This window comes from Bemisia tabaci, chromosome 6, assembly GCF_918797505.1.
Source record: "Bemisia tabaci chromosome 6, PGI_BMITA_v3".
Lineage (NCBI taxonomy): Eukaryota > Metazoa > Arthropoda > Insecta > Hemiptera > Aleyrodidae > Bemisia > Bemisia tabaci.
In genome coordinates this window covers 4,070,947-4,091,560 of record NC_092798.1, presented here as the reverse complement: position 1 = coordinate 4,091,560, position 20,614 = coordinate 4,070,947, and the positions used below count along the sequence as shown (strand labels likewise).

The 20,614-nt window shown below is 40.2% G+C and overlaps 1 protein-coding gene across 5 annotated transcripts in view; it reads left to right on the top strand.

The window, feature by feature from the left end:
• Window positions 1-20,614, top strand: part of LOC109040476 (WD repeat-containing protein 47) — a 287,658-nt gene that overhangs the window by 81,612 nt on the left and 185,432 nt on the right. For all 5 annotated transcript variants that reach the window (XM_072301256.1, XM_072301257.1, XM_072301259.1 and 2 more), the window contains one exon: window positions 4,170-4,299. In XM_072301256.1, coding sequence (XP_072157357.1) covers window positions 4,170-4,299 — 130 coding nt within the window. The remainder of the gene's footprint in view (window positions 1-4,169; window positions 4,300-20,614) is intronic.

Genomic DNA, 20,614 nt, shown 5'->3' with positions numbered 1-20,614 from the left:
TGTAGCTAATCGATGCGATACATCCCATGCCGGTCTGATACAAAATATGGCGTCCATCGAATCACCTTAAACAAGGATACGGATTTCAAAGCTGAATAATACGAAAAGGAAAGAATTGTTGCCCCCCATTTTTTTTATTTTTTGGAAACGTGGGAATTTCATCCACGCGTGTCTACAGTGCGAGTTTCTACAATGAAATACAGAGAAAGCTCTCAAACAAGTTTCAGTCAGTCACTATCGAACTTCATTTTGCAATTAGGAATTGCAATTTCTGACTCAGTCTAGGAACAACGTATGTATCATTAGTTTTCGTATGCACATAAGTGTTGTTCCAGATGCGTCAGAATTCGTAGTTCCAAATTGCAAAATGTAATCCGATTCGTCGTTCTCCTCTTCAAATACCGTAACTGTGTTTCAAGTTTGCCAAATTTCCCCTCGAAAATCGCATTTTTACTAGGATAATCTTTAGCATTTCGAACTGATATTTTATTGATTTTTTCTCAAATCTTTTGCAAAAATAAAAATGAAAAAATGTACAAAAATTGCACTCGTACATTCTTTTAAACAAAATTGAATGGTTTAGTTCAGTTTTACAATCTTTTAAGGGACTCATGTTCTTTTGTCCAAAATACGACTAATTGAGTTCACAGACTAAATAATAACACTGTCCAACTAAACCTTGGAAAACAAAACCAGAAAAAGGCCCGAAATGCTTTTCTCCAAACTTTCCGGCGCAAACCCTGTATTTGCGTCACCAGATTGTGAGATTGGGAAGAGCGAATAGAACAGGAAACTGAACTTTTGTTGTTCCTGGTATGGTGTCATGATCCTAACTTTACGTCTAAAATCCTCACGCACCACTCACTGATAGTTTGAAACTTAGAGCAGCAAGGGAAGTACAATGCTATCATCCAGTGATTGGAAAACTTTCGAGAAGTTTTCCAGAGGGCTCAAATATACAAGGAGGTGTTATATATAATTACTGGGCTTCAGTGCCCACACCATGATCGGATTGCCAGATTGCTGTAAAAATTTAATTTGTTGGCAAGTGCAACTAATCCATTAAAAAATGTATAGTGCAAATGTGTCAGCCCAGAGTGTAAAGGAACGTATTGTTAGTCCAAGGAGGCAAAATTTTCGGTAAGGCTTGTTTTATGGAGCTATGACGGAAGATTAGATTTCCAGATTCCTGCGAAAAAACACTCCTCGGTGTTTTCGAGAATCTCTTTAAACCTCCATAAATCAAAATATCTATACTATAAGCTCCGAGACCTCCTCAATGCGTATCTGGTAACGCTTCGTTCCAGCGTTCTACCGGGCCGATTTTCATGATTTTTGCGGTTATCGACAAGCAATTGTCTCTAGATGAGCCCGCTATATTCAGATTTTGATATTATAACCCAGGTTAATTTATATTACGTTGCAAAGTTCCGGATTCTCCCATTTAAACAATGTAAGTTTATTTTTTCGTCACAGTTCGTTTAAGCGTTCTACTGAGCTGATTCCCATGATTTTTACGGTTATCAACAAGTGATAGTCCCTAGATGTCCCCTGTTATGCATATAATCTTATGAATCTCAGGGCTCATGTCTTAATGCACATAGTTCCGTTTGCCAGAAATACGTCCAGTTGACGTTTAAGGAACGACTATGAATACGGGTGTCTGATATGGCAAAACTTGCCATGTCTCTCCCTGTCCAGGCTCTGTTTAAGACTAGTACAGCCAACAGGAAACTTAAAGTATTATCCGCTAGTCAGCTCTCGGGAGTTTCGAAATCTATGCTGCCGTACTAAGGAAGAACGCCGTATGCGTATCCAGCCGTTGTCATATTTCCCTCAATGAAAATCCGAATTTCCTAGGAAAATTCTGAATATTTTTCCTCCATTTTTTCAGGCAATTTTGTTCGCAATTTAATCTAAAATATTCGAAAATTTCAAGGAAAAATATGCTTAACTGCCCTCGTAAAGACACATTTTATTCAGGGAAATTTTGCAACTCGACCCGAATGCTCATACGGCGTTTTTCCTTACCATAGCATTATGCTGATGCTGAGCCGCAAGAAGTTTCAGGGTTAACCTCTGGACTCGGGTGAGTTATTAATCCTTTCGAGAAAAAGCAGAGAACTTTTGAATTTGGTCACGTAATCCGAGTAGGGATACTCGGCAGGCTCCATTTCCTCGCTTTCTGATGTAAGGGCTTATCTTGATTCCGCCATGAGCCCCAGGATGCATACATGTTTATGTGAAACGGAGCTCACGTGAATAGTCAGACACGCTATTGTGTCAGAGGGGCCACGATTTCTCCAATATTCGGCTTAGGAAATCGCCTCTCTATTTAAATATGCCCCAAAATGAAATTCCTTAGAAGGGAAGAGAGGATTCTTTTTCACCCCTCTCTATCCTGTCTCTTACATACTCGTCTAAAAACGCTGTATGATCATTCGAAAGTTGCTAAATTTCCTCCGATAAAATATGTATTTTAAAGGAGATTTGTGAATATTTTTCCTTGAAATCTGCAGGAACTTTAGGTGAAATTGTAAAAAAAATAATCTGAAAAACTGGAAGAAAAATAATAATAGGTTTTCTCGAAAATGCATATCTAAATAAAGGAAATTTGGCAACGCCTAAAGGTTTATACGGCGTTTTTCCTTAGCACGGCATTGCTGCCAGTATCGCTGCAAATCGTCGTTTCCCCCACGAAAGAACGTAACTACATTTCAACGTTGCCATATTCCCCCTCGCAAATTTAAATTTTAACCGTAGATTTTTGGGCATTTTCAACTGAAAATTTTACTGATTTTTTATCCGATCTCATGCAAAAATCAGACAAATTGCGAGACAAAATTGCACAGGTATATTCTCACAAAAAGTAATTTGTATTAGTCAATTTTGCAACCTTGGAATGGAGATAAGTTCCTTCGTCCGGGAAATGACGAAATGATAACTGCACCAGTGGCGTGGCGTGAACAATCGATTATCGATATTTCCCTGTTTGAAGCTATAGTAAAGAATCAATTATTAAGGTGTTCGTTACAAACACCCTGTCTATCGATTCTTTCCATAGATTTAAATGGCAGATCAATCGATATATCGCAAAAACGCCATGCCTTTTTTTATCAAAATCTGCGACCGTGCCGCCACCGATCGCGAAACTTTTATTGACAGTCGGTGGTAAACGATTTTTCGCAACAGTCACTGCATCTTTAAAAGTTTTTCGCCGATTGAGACGAATGAAATACTTATTTAAGGGGAATTATTTGAATGAAAACAATACTCTCTCAAGGCTTAACGTTTCCCTTGGACTGTACATGGGTGTTTAGTATTTTTTAATTTTGAAAAATCCTGCTTTTTCCTGATATTTTATGAAAAATTCCTGATTTTTTCATTATGAAAATTCCTGATATTTTCCTGATTTTTCGACGACTCCTGACAAGGTGGGCAAAAAGCAGTAAGAGGAGATTCGCGTAAGAAAAATTCCTGATAAAACTTCCGATTTTTCCGATTTTCCTGATTTTTTCCTGATCGGCCAAAATTCCTGATATTTTCCGGTTTTTCCTAATGCTAGACACCCTGTAAAACCTCCAGGTCTAAGAAAGAATTGTTTCTCTCCTTTCTTCCTAACCGTGAAGAAATATTTAAAACCGTCTGTAGCAGAAAGTAGCCAAGCCGCATCAGCTATTTCCAAGTTTTCCTAGGCAATTTAATTTTTCACAAGAGAGTTTGTGCGGATTCCTCGGAAAATTTTGAAGAATTTGCTTCGCAGTGTGCAGAAAATTCTCTGAAATGTGCACGAAAATCCGCACAACTTTTTTCATGTAAAAAATTAAATTGCCACGTTAAATTTGGTAATAGTTGATGCGGCTTGCTTTTTGCTCGGCGCGGTCGATTTATTGATTAAACGAGCTGTAAATCTCATTCCGAGGGTAACCTAAATTGTTCTATGTTTTTTACCCTATTATTTTTCTTAAAAAGTTTACCTTTTACCCTTAACCTTTACCTTAGCCTTAACCTTTTATCGGGGAAGTAAGGAGGTTCAAATCCTCGAGAAGAGGTCAACATTCACTATAAATATTTGGAATCCTCTCACTGACGCTGGAGATTAAAACATTTTATCCTGTACAATGTTCACCAAAATTAACGAACTTTTCCTTTGTTTTTTCTGTTAACAGTTTTCGGTCGAATAGTAGTAGAACAAATTCAGCTTTAGTTAATTCGAATTCTGTGCCCAACTCTAATAGTACTGTAGTTAATAGTAATGGACGGATAGAACCTCCGGATGCCCACTACGACACTGTCAAGGTAAGATTTTCTACAATTTCCAACTTTGAACGTGGAAAACTCATTATTGTCTTGAAAGTTCTCGTGGCTGTGTCAAAGTTGACAATGGATATGATGTCTAGGAGCTGAACATAGTTTCCAGATTTTGCTGAAAATTAGCATTATTCCCATAAGACTTAATGCAAAAGATGCTGCTTTTTCAGCAATATTTGTCAACAATGACACAAGAGGTAGTGGGATTTTTTAAGTCATGAAAAATATAAGTTTCCTGGTATGAATGCTATTTACGAGCCGAAATTTTGCAACGCTGAAATTTAGTTACATTCCTCCGTCTGGGAAACGATCACTGGGCTACATTTTTCAATTACGAACTACAATTTTTGGCTCAATTTAGAAACAACGTGCGTACCAGTATGTTCCCTATGCTCTTACGTGTTCTTACGGATGAGCCAGAATTCGTAGTTCCTAATTGCAAAATGTAGTCCACTTGTGAAACTCAACTGTGGTTATTTGCCGAACGATAAGTTTTGTCTCCGTGGCTGATTGTTTCAACCACGTTGATTTCGGTTTTTTCGTGAAGAAGCAGTTTGAAGACTAATTTCAATGTAAATAATTAACGCTTATCTCTCTTCAATGAGTTGTTTTCGGACATTTCCAATTCTACGCAATAACAAGAAATTTTGAAGATGAATCACACTTTGTGATTTTCTGATTGAACGTCATTGCTCAGTGTAGAATTATTCTATTAGACCTTTTTAAAAAGGTCCATATTTTAAGCAGATGTAGGGTTCAATTTAGTCGTATCAGACTGGATTTGGAGTCATTTTGTGCTTTTAGTTTATGTCAAATAGCCAAGTCGGTTGCTCTGAGCAGATACAACTTTTTTCAAATATTTATTTGGATAGTCCGATCAGCTACACAGTTCATAAACTGAAATTGTATCTAGCAGAATGAACTCATCTGCGAGAGGGTCAAAAACACTCAAGCGGTTTGGCGTTATATTCAGCCCAGTGGGTTCTGCGTACTCCTGTCGCGTGAAACTGAGAGATTACACTTCTTGAAGCGGGAAGCTCATAAATTTAATTTTTTTAGCGGAGGATGTTAAGCTAGAAGTGAAAAAACCACCAGGCAAAGTGCGAATTTAAGTATTTTTTGTCATGTTTTTTCATTAAAATTCCACCTAGAACACTATTTGTGCAACGAAAGTCATTAAATGTAATTTCTAACTAAGTTACTAACGTTTTTTAGGCGTGACTTTAAATTTCCCGCTCCTGCGCAAATTGCACTATAATGAGAAGATTTTGGGAATTTTCGATTCAAAATTACTCTGATTTTTCCTCTGATTTCATCATGAAAAATCAGACAAATTTTCAACAAAAATTGCGCAGATAAATTCTTCGAAAAAATTGAATTGTTTGAGTCGATTTTGCAACCTTTGAATGGAGTTACGTTCCCTCGTCCAGGTAACGACAATATGCTCATCGTGATTTTTTGAGGCATTTTTTATTATTTCAGCGGGCCGATTATTGATTCTGATAGACAAAGCGATAGACAAAGATGACATAGGGGGTATAAAGCAATGGGCCTGTTGCATGCAAGAGATACAGCCGTGCGAATGGACTTTTCAGAGGTTAAATGACACGAGAATTACGATGGTCACATTAAAAAAAGTCTGAAATACACTCCTTACTGCGCAAATTGCGGTGTTAGGAGCGCGCTTTTTCAAATTTCCCGCGTCTGGGGGCAGTTTTCTAGCGGAAACAATTAACGGCAACTCGCGGCTATTTCCGGTCAACTAAAACTGACAACATAACCTAAAAATCGGAGCTCGTGATATCGTGAAATGAAATTTAGGAGGATTGCGTTGGATATTTAAAAGTTGATCGATTTGGTTAGCGCATAAAGCGTATATGCACCACTATAAGAGATCACGTTGAGTTTGTAAACAAACTGAAGGAAAAAATAACAACAACAACAACAACAACAACAACAACAACAACAACAACAACAAAAACAATGACTCGGCATCTTCCGGAAATCACCGAGCCCGCCGTTTGCTCGTTTTCGGTGATTAGAAAACTGCCCTCAGACGCGGGAAATTTGAAAAAGCGCGTTCCTAACAACGCAAATTGCGCAGTAAGGAGTGTATTTCAGACTTTTTTAATGTAACCATCGTAATTTTCGTGTCATTTAACCTTTAAAAAGTCTATTCGCGCGGCTGTATCTCTTGCATGCAACAGGCCCATTCTATTGGTTGAAATGGGTGGTTCTCATCGACTAAGGGGGAAAATGATAGACTAACTGTTGGGTTTCTCGTGGGTTGCCGTTACTTAGTCGATTACCTACCTCCTTTGTCCATTGCAACAACCCGTTTCCACCAATAGGATCCCTCCAAATCCCTTTTGTCGTCTTTGTCTATCGCTTTATCTATCAGTTTCAATAATCGTTCCGCTGTTAAGGTTTGCAAGAGCCCTATGTTATTCTCGAACTCATGGATTCCCATGAAATAAGATAAGTAGTCGCTCGCATTGTCTCAACAACACCTGATGGTGTTCGCCAGGTTTTGAATTTCCAATCATCGAGTTACTTACCTCTCATGCCAGCCACGCACCGCGCAGTGGCCAGTGCTATGACGCGCAATCCGTCCTCTAACGTGATGGTTGTGGCGCACACTGGATCGCGTCAATAGGAGAAGTCGGACAATATGTGGAAACTTTGATAGCTTATATTTTCTAAAATATAAAGCAAAGAAGTTTAAAAGTGGCTCCATTGGTTTTTTTCGTAAAATTTACTCTCAGAAACGCCCTTTGAAATTGAATTTGTGACGAAATAAACATCAAAATTTGATATTTGGCCAACAATTTCATGTCCGATCTCTCTAATTGACTGGATCCACTGTGGGACGGCAGGACAGCGCTTCGTTGACGCAACTCGCATCGAACGGAGAACGCGTTAAATTGTGCCATTTTTGGGCCCGACCGTAGATCTCGATCCTCGGGGAGGAGGGGGAGGGGGCACTGAAATTCCATCTAGAACTTGCATTATCACTTTTTCTAGCCAAGTTCTACGCGATGCCGATACGGAGACTCGGTGTAGCGCTTTATCTTCTAATTGCACTCATTAATTCCACCCGCGTTGCCAGGTCGTGAGTCCAGTGGGTCAGTAGGGGAAGAGTATCCAAAAAGTTTCGGGGGAAAATGGTTACTTGATGGCCATAGGTAGGGACAACTTGGAAAAGCGAGAGAAGTCTGGAGGAATCGGGTCATAGTGAAAACCGGTAATAGTCTGCAGTGGCGTGGCGTGGATAATCGATTATCGATATCTCGCCATTTGAAGCTATGGTAAAGGATCGATTACTAAGTTGTTCGCTGCGAACACCCTGATAATCGATCTTTTTTCATAGATTTAAATGGCATAACAATCGATATATCGCAATTCACGCCACGCCACTGATAGTCTGGTAATATTATGTAAATATTATCCTGAAGTCATATGCGGATCCAAGGGAGGAGGGGGGGGTCGATCCGTTCGCCTGAAAGAAAAGGAGGAAGAAAAAGAGGAAACAGAAATAAGGAAGGAAAGCAGGAGAGAGGAAGGAAGAACGCTTGTATTTGGGAATTTTTCATGACAAAATGGACTCAAACTGCCCGTTAGATGCTTTGAAATTTCGACAAATTGTTCAATAAATTGGACGTGTTTCTGCCAAACGGAACTATGCGCACTAAGACGCGAGCCCTGTTATGCATACATTCCTATGGGTCTCTGGGCTCAAGTCTTAATGCACATAGTTCCGTCTGACAGAAATGCGTCCAATTCTCTCTAGACCCCAATCTGTCGTCGCCGCTGCCGCCCCCCCCCCCCCCCCCGTTCAAAGTGTTCAGATCCACTTATGCCTAAAGGAAAATTGTGTTCATGGTAATGGTGAATTATTTCGTGTTCTATCATGCAGTTTAATCCGTAAGATTGGGCAAAATTAAGGAAAGTAGGTGAGCGTGAGAAAACCACAAGAATGGTTGGAGATGGAGCGCAGAATGATCAATATTTTAGGGGCATTTTGTGTTTACAGAAATCGTGAGCTCCTCCATGTAGCATCACAAGTTTTCGCATGCGAATAATGTCCCCTATTCCGATCAGGAAATCCTGAAAGTTTGAAAGTCGTCTTGAAAGTACGTTCATCTTTTTTATGCCTTATCAACTGGAAGAGATAGAGGAAGTCTGTTACTTGCGTCGTAAAGCAACCCTCCTCAACTTTCTACCTTGCGTTTCCACCACGACGAGAACTATCTTTATAAATTGTAACTGGGCCCTGAGACCCGAAAGAGTACACGCATGACAAGGCCAATGTCACAACGGGGATAGTTCCTTTTGCTTTAAATACGTTCAAAATGTCCTACATCGATAATTATTTCTATATTTTCTGTCGTTGCGTGGCACCAATGTGCCTCATTAGGTGTCTCATTGTTTTTCGAAAGATGTAAGAACGCAATCGAAGTAATGCCGTTTATGGCCGGGTTCAATTAATTGGTACTTGTGATGGAAACCAATTCGCGCCAAATTTGCGCATCATTACTATATTGCCCCCCCCCCCCCCTTCTACCTTCAATCTCCACAATTCAGGGACCCGAAACGCTTTTTTCGTTCCAATTGAAAATCACTGTTTTCGTAATTGACAATGATCCGCACATTGAACCATTGCTCAAGGAGTTAAAATTTTTGTCGCTCTATCCTATAAGGCACCGCAAATAAAGAGGGAATGCGTTCAACAATAAATATGTCGTCCATGTCAGTTTGCCGCAGGAGAAAATGTGTAATCTGTTTTTTTCCCACCGTCGAACGGAGAGATTTTAACTTACAAAGCTTACCACAGCCCTCTAGGCAGCTCAACTGCGATTCGTTTACGGAATGCGAGGTCGATATTAATTTGAAGAACTCCGTAAGCTTTATATTATAATATATCGTAATTGGATGGATTTAACAAATTCAGCATTACTGTGCTCCGCATTGCCAAATTTACTCTCATATTTTTCGTTCCCAACAGAAATTTGAATAACATTCACAATCAGACTTGAAATTTTGAAGGGAAATTCTTAAAATCTGGAGGAAAATCCTTGTAGAAATAAAGTACCGCGATAGGAATTTCATAACGTAGAAGTGAGCTCTGACGCCAAACCGCCATTTGCACCTATCCTTATTCCTCTCTATATCCTTAGCGCTTTTGGCAATTTTCGGCTGCCTTCCTTCGGTTATCCTGCTCACATGACCATCCCAGCCTACCTAGGCCGTATGACGTCAAATACGATGCCATTGAGGGAAATAAAGAACCGCCTTCAAATTTTCGGCGAATTTCCTCCAGATTTTAAGAATTTCCCTTCAAAATTTCAAAAAAGCGTCGTGACTCCGTTCAAGCTTTACGTATTTCCCTCAAATCGTCCAGTGGCATGGCGTGCTGTGCGAAATATCGATTGATCTGCGTTTAAACCTACGAAAAAGGGTCGATAAACAGGGTGTTCGCAACGAACACCTTATTTATCGATTCTTTACCACAGCTACAAATGAAAAAGCATCGATAATCGATCATTGTGACAACCTACATCTCGTCGTTTACCCACGAAAGCACGTAACTACACTTCAATTTTGCCAAATTTTCCATAGCAATGCGCATATCAACCGGGAAAATCATGGGCATGTATAACTTAAAATTTCACTGATTTTCCGCACATTTCATGTAGAAATCAGAAAATTTTGGATAAAAGTGGCACAGGTACGTTTCTGTAAGATAAATTAATTGTTTGGGTCAATTTGGCGACCTTGGAATGGCTTTACCTTCTTCCGTCCAGAAGACGACGATCTGCTCAAAATTTTGCTAATTATTGTGTGTACCAGTAGCGTGGCGTGTTTTGCGATATATCGATTGATCGGCCATTTAAATCTATGCAAATGTATCGATAAACAGGGTGTTCGCAGCGAACACCTTGATAATCGATTATTTACCACAGCTTTAATGGGGAAATATCGATAGATCGCAAAACACGCCACGCCACTGGTGTGTACTCTGTAGACGAATGAATGACGAACCCCTTCTCCGTAGGTTTAAACGCAGATCAATCGGTATATCGCAAAGCACGCCACGCCACAGGACGATTTGAGGGAAATACGTGAAAAAACTTGAACGGAGTCATGGCGCTTTTGCTGTGGATGACAACGCGCGTATTACGATATGAAATTGCATGCTCATATTTGGAGGAAGCGTCGCTGTCGGGCGAAATGGGATGCCCGAAAGTCGCGGTACGAAGTTCGAAGTGAAACGTATCGGAGGCGAGCGGGAAGTGGTTTTATTAGATTTTCGAATCGGATTTACCGTACGATCCGGTTTCCGCTCGTTTCGTCGCTCCTCTGACGAAAGAGCGTATCTCAATTTCCACGTGAGCCCTGTATCCCGTATGATTCTATGACTTCCGGGGCTCATGCGTAAATCCAGATACGCCCTCACGTCAGAGGAGCGACGATTTCCCGACCTCGAAGCCCCGCTCCGGCATCTGTGTCACCAGCCGCGAGGCGTGAATGATCGATTATCGATATTTCCCCATTCGTAGCTATTGTAAAGAATCGATTATCAAGGTGCTCGTTGTAAACACCCTGCTCATCGATCCTTTTCCATAGGATTAAACGGCAGATTAATCGACTTATCGCGAAGTACGCCGCATCACCGTGTGTCACCTCCTCTGCCGTGCTAAGGGAAAACGCCGTGTAAACATTCGAATGTTGCCAAATCTACTTTTAAAAGCTATTAATTTTTTAGGAAAGTTTTGAACATTTTTAATTGACATTTTCGGACACTTAAGATCGAATTACGCACGGAATTTTTCGAAAATTTGGGAGGAAAATACTTAGCAAAGTTCCTGAAAATTCCTGATTTTGTCGAAAGAAGTCTGGCAACGTCTGAAAGCTCCCACGGCGTGTTTTCTCAGCACGACAGTCCATCCCTGCCCTGAGTTTGACTCCGAGGACGACACTAAGACACAGTGATCTTTAAGCCAAAAGAAAAAAAATGCGACAAAAATTACCCAAAATCGGTTTGCAAGGGGTGAGTCTATGGTACGTGTGGACTTAAAATCGCGGAAAATCAAAATCTTGGCTGATCCTAATTTCGAGACATTGCAATTTGAAATTTTTACAGTGAATGCAAGTTTTCTAATGATTTTGATCTACCTTTTTATTTGTTTGTCCATTGGATCGGTGTTGATCGGTTCACGTTTTTATATTTTGTTCGATTCATGCCGATGAAGTACGTACCCTCTCGTTACATGCAGATTTCCTATCATTTTCATTTTTGTCACTGAACAATTCGCCTTCAGCTGCGTCTGCGGCAATTGTTGCTACGAACGCTGTTAACTATACCTCATATACACATACCATGAAAATATTACTTAATTTGAAAAACATTTACATTTTTAAAATGTGGCAAATATTTGTAAAACCTTTTTCAAGCTATGGCATCGATATTAATCTCAACGATCCGTAGTTGAAAGAAACTATACACACGATAATGAATAAAAGAGGGGAAAAACCAAAAAGCACGCAATCTTTGGTTTTATCCCATGTACATTAAGTTTTTAGAGTCAAATACGTCCAATTTTGAGCGTTTGGTTTCGCTTACACCAAGCTGCAGCACAGTAAAATCACAAAATATGAAAGAGAAAATTAAAAGGCTTTGGAAATTATTCAATTTCACACGGAACAACATTAAAATTTACAAAACGCACATTACATATTCCTTTAATACATATTTTTTTTTCATCAGTTTAAATGAGAATAATCCATGCAGAGTGTGCAAACATTTCAAAATCAAAGTCGAAAATCGCTGACTCCGCGAGTTTAAATATTAGAGCCTAACACAGCGGAGCGGCTTGCTACTGGTACGAAACGCGCACAGGCGCCTACAAACCTAAGGGGATACTTCACGCATTGCGCAATGCTTGAAGTATCCCCTTAGGTTTGTAGGCGCCAATGCGCGCTTGCCGCCCGCCTGCCACGGTACGGCGCCTTAAGCAACTATTTCACAACAGAAGTGTTGCACAGTATCATACAAAATTGTAGGCGCTGCAGCATATTAAAAATGACAGGCATCCTTTAAGAGTACGGAGCTTTCCTCGCATAAATGAATCAATGTACTACGGCACAAAATGAGAGTTGTAGTCCAAAAACTCACTAAGTCATAGCGTATGTATAAGTTCCGAGACCTCCTAAATTTGCATATCTGGTAACGCTTATTTTCAACGTTCTACTGAGCCGATTTTCATGATTTTTGCGGTTATCGACTGGCTATTGTCGAGATAACAGTCAGTTTTCTCTCCGTAAATATAACTTATCCTTACGAAGAGAAAATATTTTTCTCCGGAACACTAACTAATTTCTTCGGAGAGAAAATAACTTTCTCCGTAGCAATAACTTTTCGTCCGAAGAGAAAATATTTTTCTCCAGAACACCAACTCATTTTTCCGGAGACAAAATAATTTTCTCCGTAGTAGTGACTTACCGTTCCGAAGAGGAAATATCTTTCCCCGGAACACGAACTAATTTTTCCGGGGAGAAAATAATTACTTTCGAATACGAAAAGTAAGGTCAAAAATGAATTCTGCGATCTAGATAACATAAGCATATCCTGGTTTAACACGAAATTCCCATGAGAACGAGTGGAAGAGCCGAAACAATTTCGGTAGTAAGGCGATGACCGGACATTCCTATGCTTCGCTCCACCGTGCGGCGTGAACCGATCGACAACCGTAGATCAATCAACAAACCCGTAAATCGATCGGATTATGTCGATCAATTGGCGTTTTTTTATTTCGATCGATTCTTGTCGATCGAATCCATACCGTCCCTTTTTATCTGAGATTTACAAATAAGAATTATAGAATTGAAATTGTTTCAACGCAACGTTTACCAATAAACCCTGTCTTTTTGCCTGGATATAAAGGAAAAGTCGCCACATTCTCACGATTAAATTCTCGACGAAATGTACTCCTTCGTGCTCCCTGAGTTCTGCCTTGATGACTTAAAACCGCACAACTCCAACCGAAACTCACCGCAAGTACGCGATTCTATCGTCAGCTCGGCAAAATTACAAGCAGCAACTATTCGAACGCAGCGGTCGCGGGGTTGCCTATGCATCAAGTTGAAGGAAATTCTTACGCGCGTGCGACTGTGCGGCCTAGAAAGACTCCAGCGAAGCGCTTCCTTCTCCTCCGTGTGTATTATTTTTCAGCGCCGCGTTTGAATCCTGTTTTATGGCACATTGCCTGGAATCCGTTGTGTCATGCAAAGGAAAAACGCCGTATGAACATTCCAATGTTGCCACATTTCTCAGGATTCAGCATTTATTTTGGAAGATAGTTACGCATATTTACCCTGAATTTGTTGGTTATTTTAGATGAAAGTGCGGAAATAATTGTCTGGAAAAACTGAAGAAAAATCATCACAGCTTTTCCAAAAAATTCGTATTTTCTCTGAGGAAAATTTAAATCCGTTGAAGATTTATAAGGCGTTTTTCTTTAGCTTAGCAGCGTTGTTTTAAAGGATATTGATGAGTTTCGTATGAATCTTCATTCCGTCCGACAGAATGCTGCATTTAGGTTTCTCGTGACTTTTTGGTTCAACTGCCCCGGCAAGTTAGCAAAAAGCGCGATTCGCATTATTTTTAAAGTAACTTTCAATATTTGGGAACGCTTAAGATTAAAGAAACCGGGTGAGGTGAACTATTATTCTTAGTAAGCTTATCGGCTTATAATATGTGTACGAAATTTAAATGTGTCAAATTTAAACTGTGCAAAATTGATTTGCCTGACCAGCAATCCCGAGCTATTAAGTAGCTTAGCAACCGAGCGATTTTCAATTTACTGACTTTTGTAATGAAATCATGTATGATTTAGTGTCTTTCTGTGTAAGGATTCTGGCGGCCTGGAAATAGGGCTAGGGGGTTAAGGAATTTGCAGTGACCTGCTAAAGTTAGGGAAAGTTTGGGAATTCGTAGGTAAAGTCGCGGTTTTAGTTAGGGAATTACTGCACTACATAGGGACCTTTGCGGAGTCAAAAGCCTCTTGAGAAGGTTTGGACAGGCGCCGGGCTGGAGAGGGCAGGTGCTTTTCAAATTGCAGTCATTAATCAGCATCAGCGACTTTTAAAAGTGTTTGCGTGTTGTGTTTCTTATTTCTGAGTTGGATCGCTGCTCGCGTCAAGAGCGCCTTCGATTTTGCATACTGCATCTTGCTACCTCTTCCCGTTAGTGTAGTCTATATCGTGTTTTGAAGGCGCCTCTACCCGGTCAGTATTCAGTCTACTGTAACTGGAAATAAATCGTTACGCTTCTTGTCGCTTCATTTGTCATTTCTAATTGATACATGAGACTCAAGTGGTTTTATATGAATTGGACGAGGAGTAAAGTGTCACAGCCTCGAATATACTCAATTCAAAACTTGTTTATTATATGAATTAAGTGGGTGAACCCCGAATTGACCAAGTTGGACACAAAACTGCTCTGTACCCTAAATAGATTTTGAAACTGTTCATGTTTTTTGGTGATCATAAAACTGTTCATAAACTGATTATTTGAATTAAGCCATCACGTGCCGCTTGTTTTGAAGTTTAAAGTTTAACTTTGAAAAGCACCGAATTTAAAAAATAAAAAAGCAAACTATTGAAAAATCCAAAAATCCCTCTACGGTATATTTATCTTTTATCTAGCGTCAAAGAGGCCACCATTTATTTCGATGGAAAAACCCTGAAAAGTATGGAACATACAACAGCGGTTCATATTATTGACCGTTGAAAATTTTAAGTTTTGGTTGCCGGAATGGCTTGAATACCAAGGTGTACCATTCCTTTCCATGTGTGGACACAGGGGAACAAAATTAGAACAAACATTAAGACTTGAAAAATGTTGAAAATACTATCACATTATTATCAAACATCGTATAATCGCTGTTACGAGGTTATTCAGAGGGAACCTCCAAATTGACACCTCTTTAATTGTTGATTTTCGGTGTTCAAGAAAGGGAGCTCACCAGTAAAAAATCTTGACATTTGGCAACATCGATTTTTGCCCATTTCAGTGTATGTAAATAAATCGATAATGCAATTTCGATGTAGAATCGATTATCTTGATTGAGTTAAATGGAGAGAAAACAGCGTTGCCAACTCGCAAATATCGTCACTGCCTCTCGCCCAGTGAAATAAATTGGGTTGGTCAAAACGGAGAAAAAAACTTCCTGCATGAGACTCGAAATTGAGGTCATATAGATCTCTGAAGTTTTCTGATCAGGCATCCGAAAACTTGAGGTTGAGCTGCCGAAGTTAGACATCGAGGCACTGCGGTACGTACCGGATTAGTTCAGATGTGTGACCAGAACCCTTCGGTATATATCGAAGTACTTCAGATGTCTGACCCGAACTTCGGCAGTTGGACCTCAAGTTTTTAGATATGTGATCCGAAAACTTCACAGATCCATATGACCTCAACTTCGAGTCCAACGCACGAAGTTTTTTTCTCCGTGCATGAGTTGATCCTGATCGGACCTCTTTTTGGGGCCCAATTATGGCCCGGTCTGGGTCCGATTATGAACGGGAGCTAATTCGTATTTAACAGTTATTTTACGACCACAAAATTAGAAGGAAACAACAAGCGAAGCATAGATGAATAAAATTAAAAACTTCTAGCTTTTGGCCCAGGGCGTTACTAAATAAGAGTAGTTTCGATCTTTGCAATTAACCCAGTTAATTTTATCCGAGGAAGGAGGATATGAAAAGGATAAAATCGAGTTTGTTTGTTTGTTTGTTTACATCTTTTCGTATCAGACCCCAAGGCGTGGGTGGAGATCGTTTGACTTTGCTACCTTCCTTAGCAAGAACGTCGTATAAACTTTCGAACGTTGCCTGTCGGAAAATTTATTTTTTAAAAATGTTTTAAATATTTTCCTTTATATTTTTAGGGACGGCAGATTAGATCACGTGTAAAACTTTCGGAAAAAACCAAAGGAAAAAACGGAGGTCTTGCATGCGCGATGAATTTGCGTTTTTTTTTTTTTAAAAAAAATTGATTTATTGTAATCTTCCAATACAAAAATTTATACAATTTTTTAAGTTATAAATAATGGTGACAGTGGCGTGGCGTGAATAATCGATCATCGATATCTCGCCATTTGAAGCTATGGTAAAGAATCGATTACTAAGGTGTTCGCTGCGAACACCCTGATAATCGATCTTTTTTCATAGGTTTGAATGGCGAATCAATCGATATATCGCAATTCACGCCACGCCACTGAATGGTGAATATATGTAACAACATGATAGTTACTTAATAATTTCGACGAAGTAATAGAAACATCTATAAAGAGTTACAGATTATAGATGACTATCATAATATAAATCTTATACATATAAGAAAAAAATTTAAGTTTATATTTGCGATTTAAGTACTTTTTGCCTATTTTTGCACAAAGAGTTTGTTTTGATATAGCGGTGGACTCTCAGGGTAGCGTTGGATAACACCTAAATTACGGCCACAACTGTGCGAGCTTTTATTTGAGCTTTAGAGTTGATTTCAGAGACAATCAGCGGCACCATCGTGTCTCTCGCGAAATTTTACGGAAGAAATAGTACTTAAACTGCAAATTCCTCACACATGCAAGAACTCCATTCACGCACTCTCCAGGAAATTCGTATTCATCCGAAGTATGTTAGCAACATCTGATGGTCCATACGGCGTTTTACCTTAGCAAGGCACTGTAGGTCAGGGGAAATGGCGCGAAGCTGTTCTAGTAGGCGACGGACCAAATTCGGCGTCGACAAAAAAGCGAGCGCAGGACTCGATTTCCTGCGAAAATGGCGACGCGAAACGCGACGTTGGCGCTGAAAAATGCGGAAGCTGCGGAAATGGAGCGAATTGGACGTATTTCTGTCAAACGGAACTATGTGCTTAACGACGTGAACCCTGTCATGCATACATTCTTATGGGTCTCAGGGCTCACGTCATAATGCACGTAGTTCCGTTTGATAGAAATACGTCCAATTGTAAACGAATCTCGCCGAAATATCAGCTTTAATCGGAGTAGGTGTGGTGGCTCCGACCATGTTTACAGCGATAGAGGCAAGTCTTCCTTGGTCGGCTTGCTCCGCTCAATGTGCCCACTTACGAGGATTATCCGAATGCGTAAGCGTGGGCGTTGTCAAATCGACCGCTCAACGCGAATAGGAACTCAATTTTATTGGATTTTAGCGCGCTGGACGGCAACGCAGGTTACGGTGGACACCTGAACAACGCGGGGTCCACCCACGCCGAAAACGGAAAACTCAGGCCGCGCCCGTCGCACAGTGGAATGTACCTTTATTAGGAGAGGTTCGACTCGAAATTCCCATCAAGAACTATAACAGGATGTACAGCATCAGAATTTTCCCGATTTTTTCGATTCTATCAGGATTTGAGGTCAATCAGGATGTAATCCCGATTTCATCAGGATTTGAGAAAATTCGGCCGTCCGATCGGATTTTTTGATCGAGCTTTTTTTGTGAAGTTACATTCGCCTTGCGTGAAGTTTTTCTCCGCAAAAAATCAGGATTTTGAAAAGTATTGAAATCAGCATTTAGCAATCAAAAATCAGGAAAAATCAGGATTCCATTAGGATTTCCCAAAATGAAATAAAATGAGACACCCTGTACAAATTTTGATGTTCATCTCTTCATGTTATAAATTTTAAGTGGTGCTTCTGGTGGACGGTGTTTAGGACCGAGACTAATCGGGACAAGCCAGGATTCACCAGACAGTGAAAAGTTTCAGGAAAAAATCAGAGTATTTGTTGCAGCAACCGGGAATCGTTTCAAGACTCTATGGTTATTACGGTTTATGTTAATGCAACTGAGTCGCCATTATCGACCTTTTGAATGACACTTTTAAATCATCATAATAATAGGGCAGCTTTCATTGGCCAGATAATATAAACATCAGAAACTTTTTCGGAATTGGAAATTTGAATGTGCGCCAAGGAATGGGCGAAAGATGGAAAAAATTCGATCTTCATATTTTGAACTCCCCAGAGTTATATGGTTTATTCCAAGAAAATTCCAGGGAAGTGGGAAACAACTTCGGTTTTTCAGCAGGGGATGAGCTCCTGAAAATCAAGGAAAAATCAGGGAATGAGCATGGTCAAGAATTCCAGACACCATGTTCTAGCTAGAGTATACCTGTATACTGGAGAGTATTGCGATCTCCGTGCCGCTCTCATTGGTTCATTAGTCTCAGGCTATCATGGAACTCCAAAGTTGGACTAATGTAAGCAAACCCAACCCAGAGAAACACGTATTATCGGCTAAAAATGAACGATAATCACACTCAAAGCTTAATTTTCGGCACAAATATTCATCAAAGTTCGATCCGAACTTAATTTAGAAATCGGGTATAAAAAAATTACTATCACACCCAAAATCACGCCCAGGACTCTGTAGAATTTTTCCGCCATCTTGTCTGTTTACATTGGGCCAAACTAGGAGCGGAGGGGCTGGGGTTTGTTTACATTGGTCCAACTTGGGGCTCCATGATAGCCGACCAATCAGAGAGCGGCACACTTTTTCTGTAGTAAAATGATTAAGATGGTAATACTCTCCCGTATACCGGCACTCTAGCTCTATAGCAGGAAGTTTACGAGAAAACCCAATGGAACCACTTGTAGACCCCTACGTTTTGTAATAATGAAGGTAAAAGCTTTCAAAGTTCCCGTATCACTTTCAACATCTCCCATCGACGCTTTTTCCACTGTGCGTCGCGCCGCCCTTTGCCTCGAGTCGCGTTGTTTTGCGCTGCCGCTGCCGCCATGACCTTAGCCATTCCAAATGGACTCGCACAATTTATCAACAATCAGCGTACGTATTCGATCATACTAATTGCTTGCGTTGTTTTTGTGTGTCCACGTTTTTGAGCTCTTGATTGATTTTTCTTGTTCCAGTTTCAAGACAGCCGCGTGCGCAATCCTCTGCCTACTTTGCTCGGTTACGTTTGCAACGTATAGCTAATAAATCTTAAGGTCAGACGATCGGTGGAAAAGAGTATCCCTTTTTGCGCAAGGCGACAGTAATTACAGCTTTATTGCGGGGCAATGTGAACTTACTGCCTCTTGTATAAAAAAATATGTTCAATTTTTACGCCTTTGCTGCTTTCCCATTACCCCCCAGGATGATCAAACATTTGGAAACCCTAGATAGCCTTGAATAACGGGAAGAAAATTGAAGTTAGCTGGAAAAATTAGAGGATGTCAAGAAAAATAGTAGGAAATTAGGAAATTCGAATGCGAGCACACACGCGGTAAGCATTCGAGCAGCTAGTTACAACTCTCTCTTGCCTATGAGGTGATCTATCTTATTCATAACTTCGCCTGATCCCATAATTTTTCTCGTTAGAAGGGCCTAGAAATGTTTAGACCTTCAATTCTGTATCATTTCTAAAAGTCGGGAAATGTCAGAAAATCCAAGACTTTAGGCCGCCCTACCCTTATATGATTCTGCAGTTAGGGCAAATTTGTCTGTTTAAGCAGAATCATTCGCTTCGTTTAACCTGAATTTGTAAAATTTCAGTGATGTGACTTTATGATTGGAGTAATGTCACGTGGTGACGTAACTAGGAATCTTTGCACCCTCCATTACAAAAATTCTGAGCAACGCACTTTTCTCTCTTCCATTTAAGCGCCCCTCGCAACGCTGCTGCCGCCCCCGCCACCCGCGGAGGCGGCATAGGTGCACCGTGCTATAGTTATGTCACTGATGTCACGGTGACACAAAGCAAATAAAACCTCTTTTCCTACACTTTTGAATCATCCCTATACAACGTCCGCCATTTTTTGTGTATCCAAAAGCTCCGTGAAGTTCAAAGTGGCTGAGCCAATCAGGAGTGGATATTCCTGTATACATACACTCCTCCTGAAGGCAGTTTATGTGTAGGTACCCTGCAGATACCAAGGCAGTACAGGTGCATACCGCCGTGCTGAGGAGGAACGCTGTACGAGCATTTGAGAATTGCCAAAGTTCCTTGGATAAAATATAGGTTTTTTACGTAATTCATGCATATTTTTCTTTGAAATTTCCAGATATTTCAGATCAAATCGTAAGCAAAATACTCTGAAACTTTTTAAGGATCATATCGTCGCCCCCCTGACGTAAGGGCGTAACTACACTCTGCTATGAACCCTGTCGTTCATACAATTCGATGCTTTTCCGGGCTCATCTCAATGTGTAGTTACGCCCTTATGTCAGTCAAGCGACGATATTTACAACTTCCCCAATTAATTCGTATTTGATC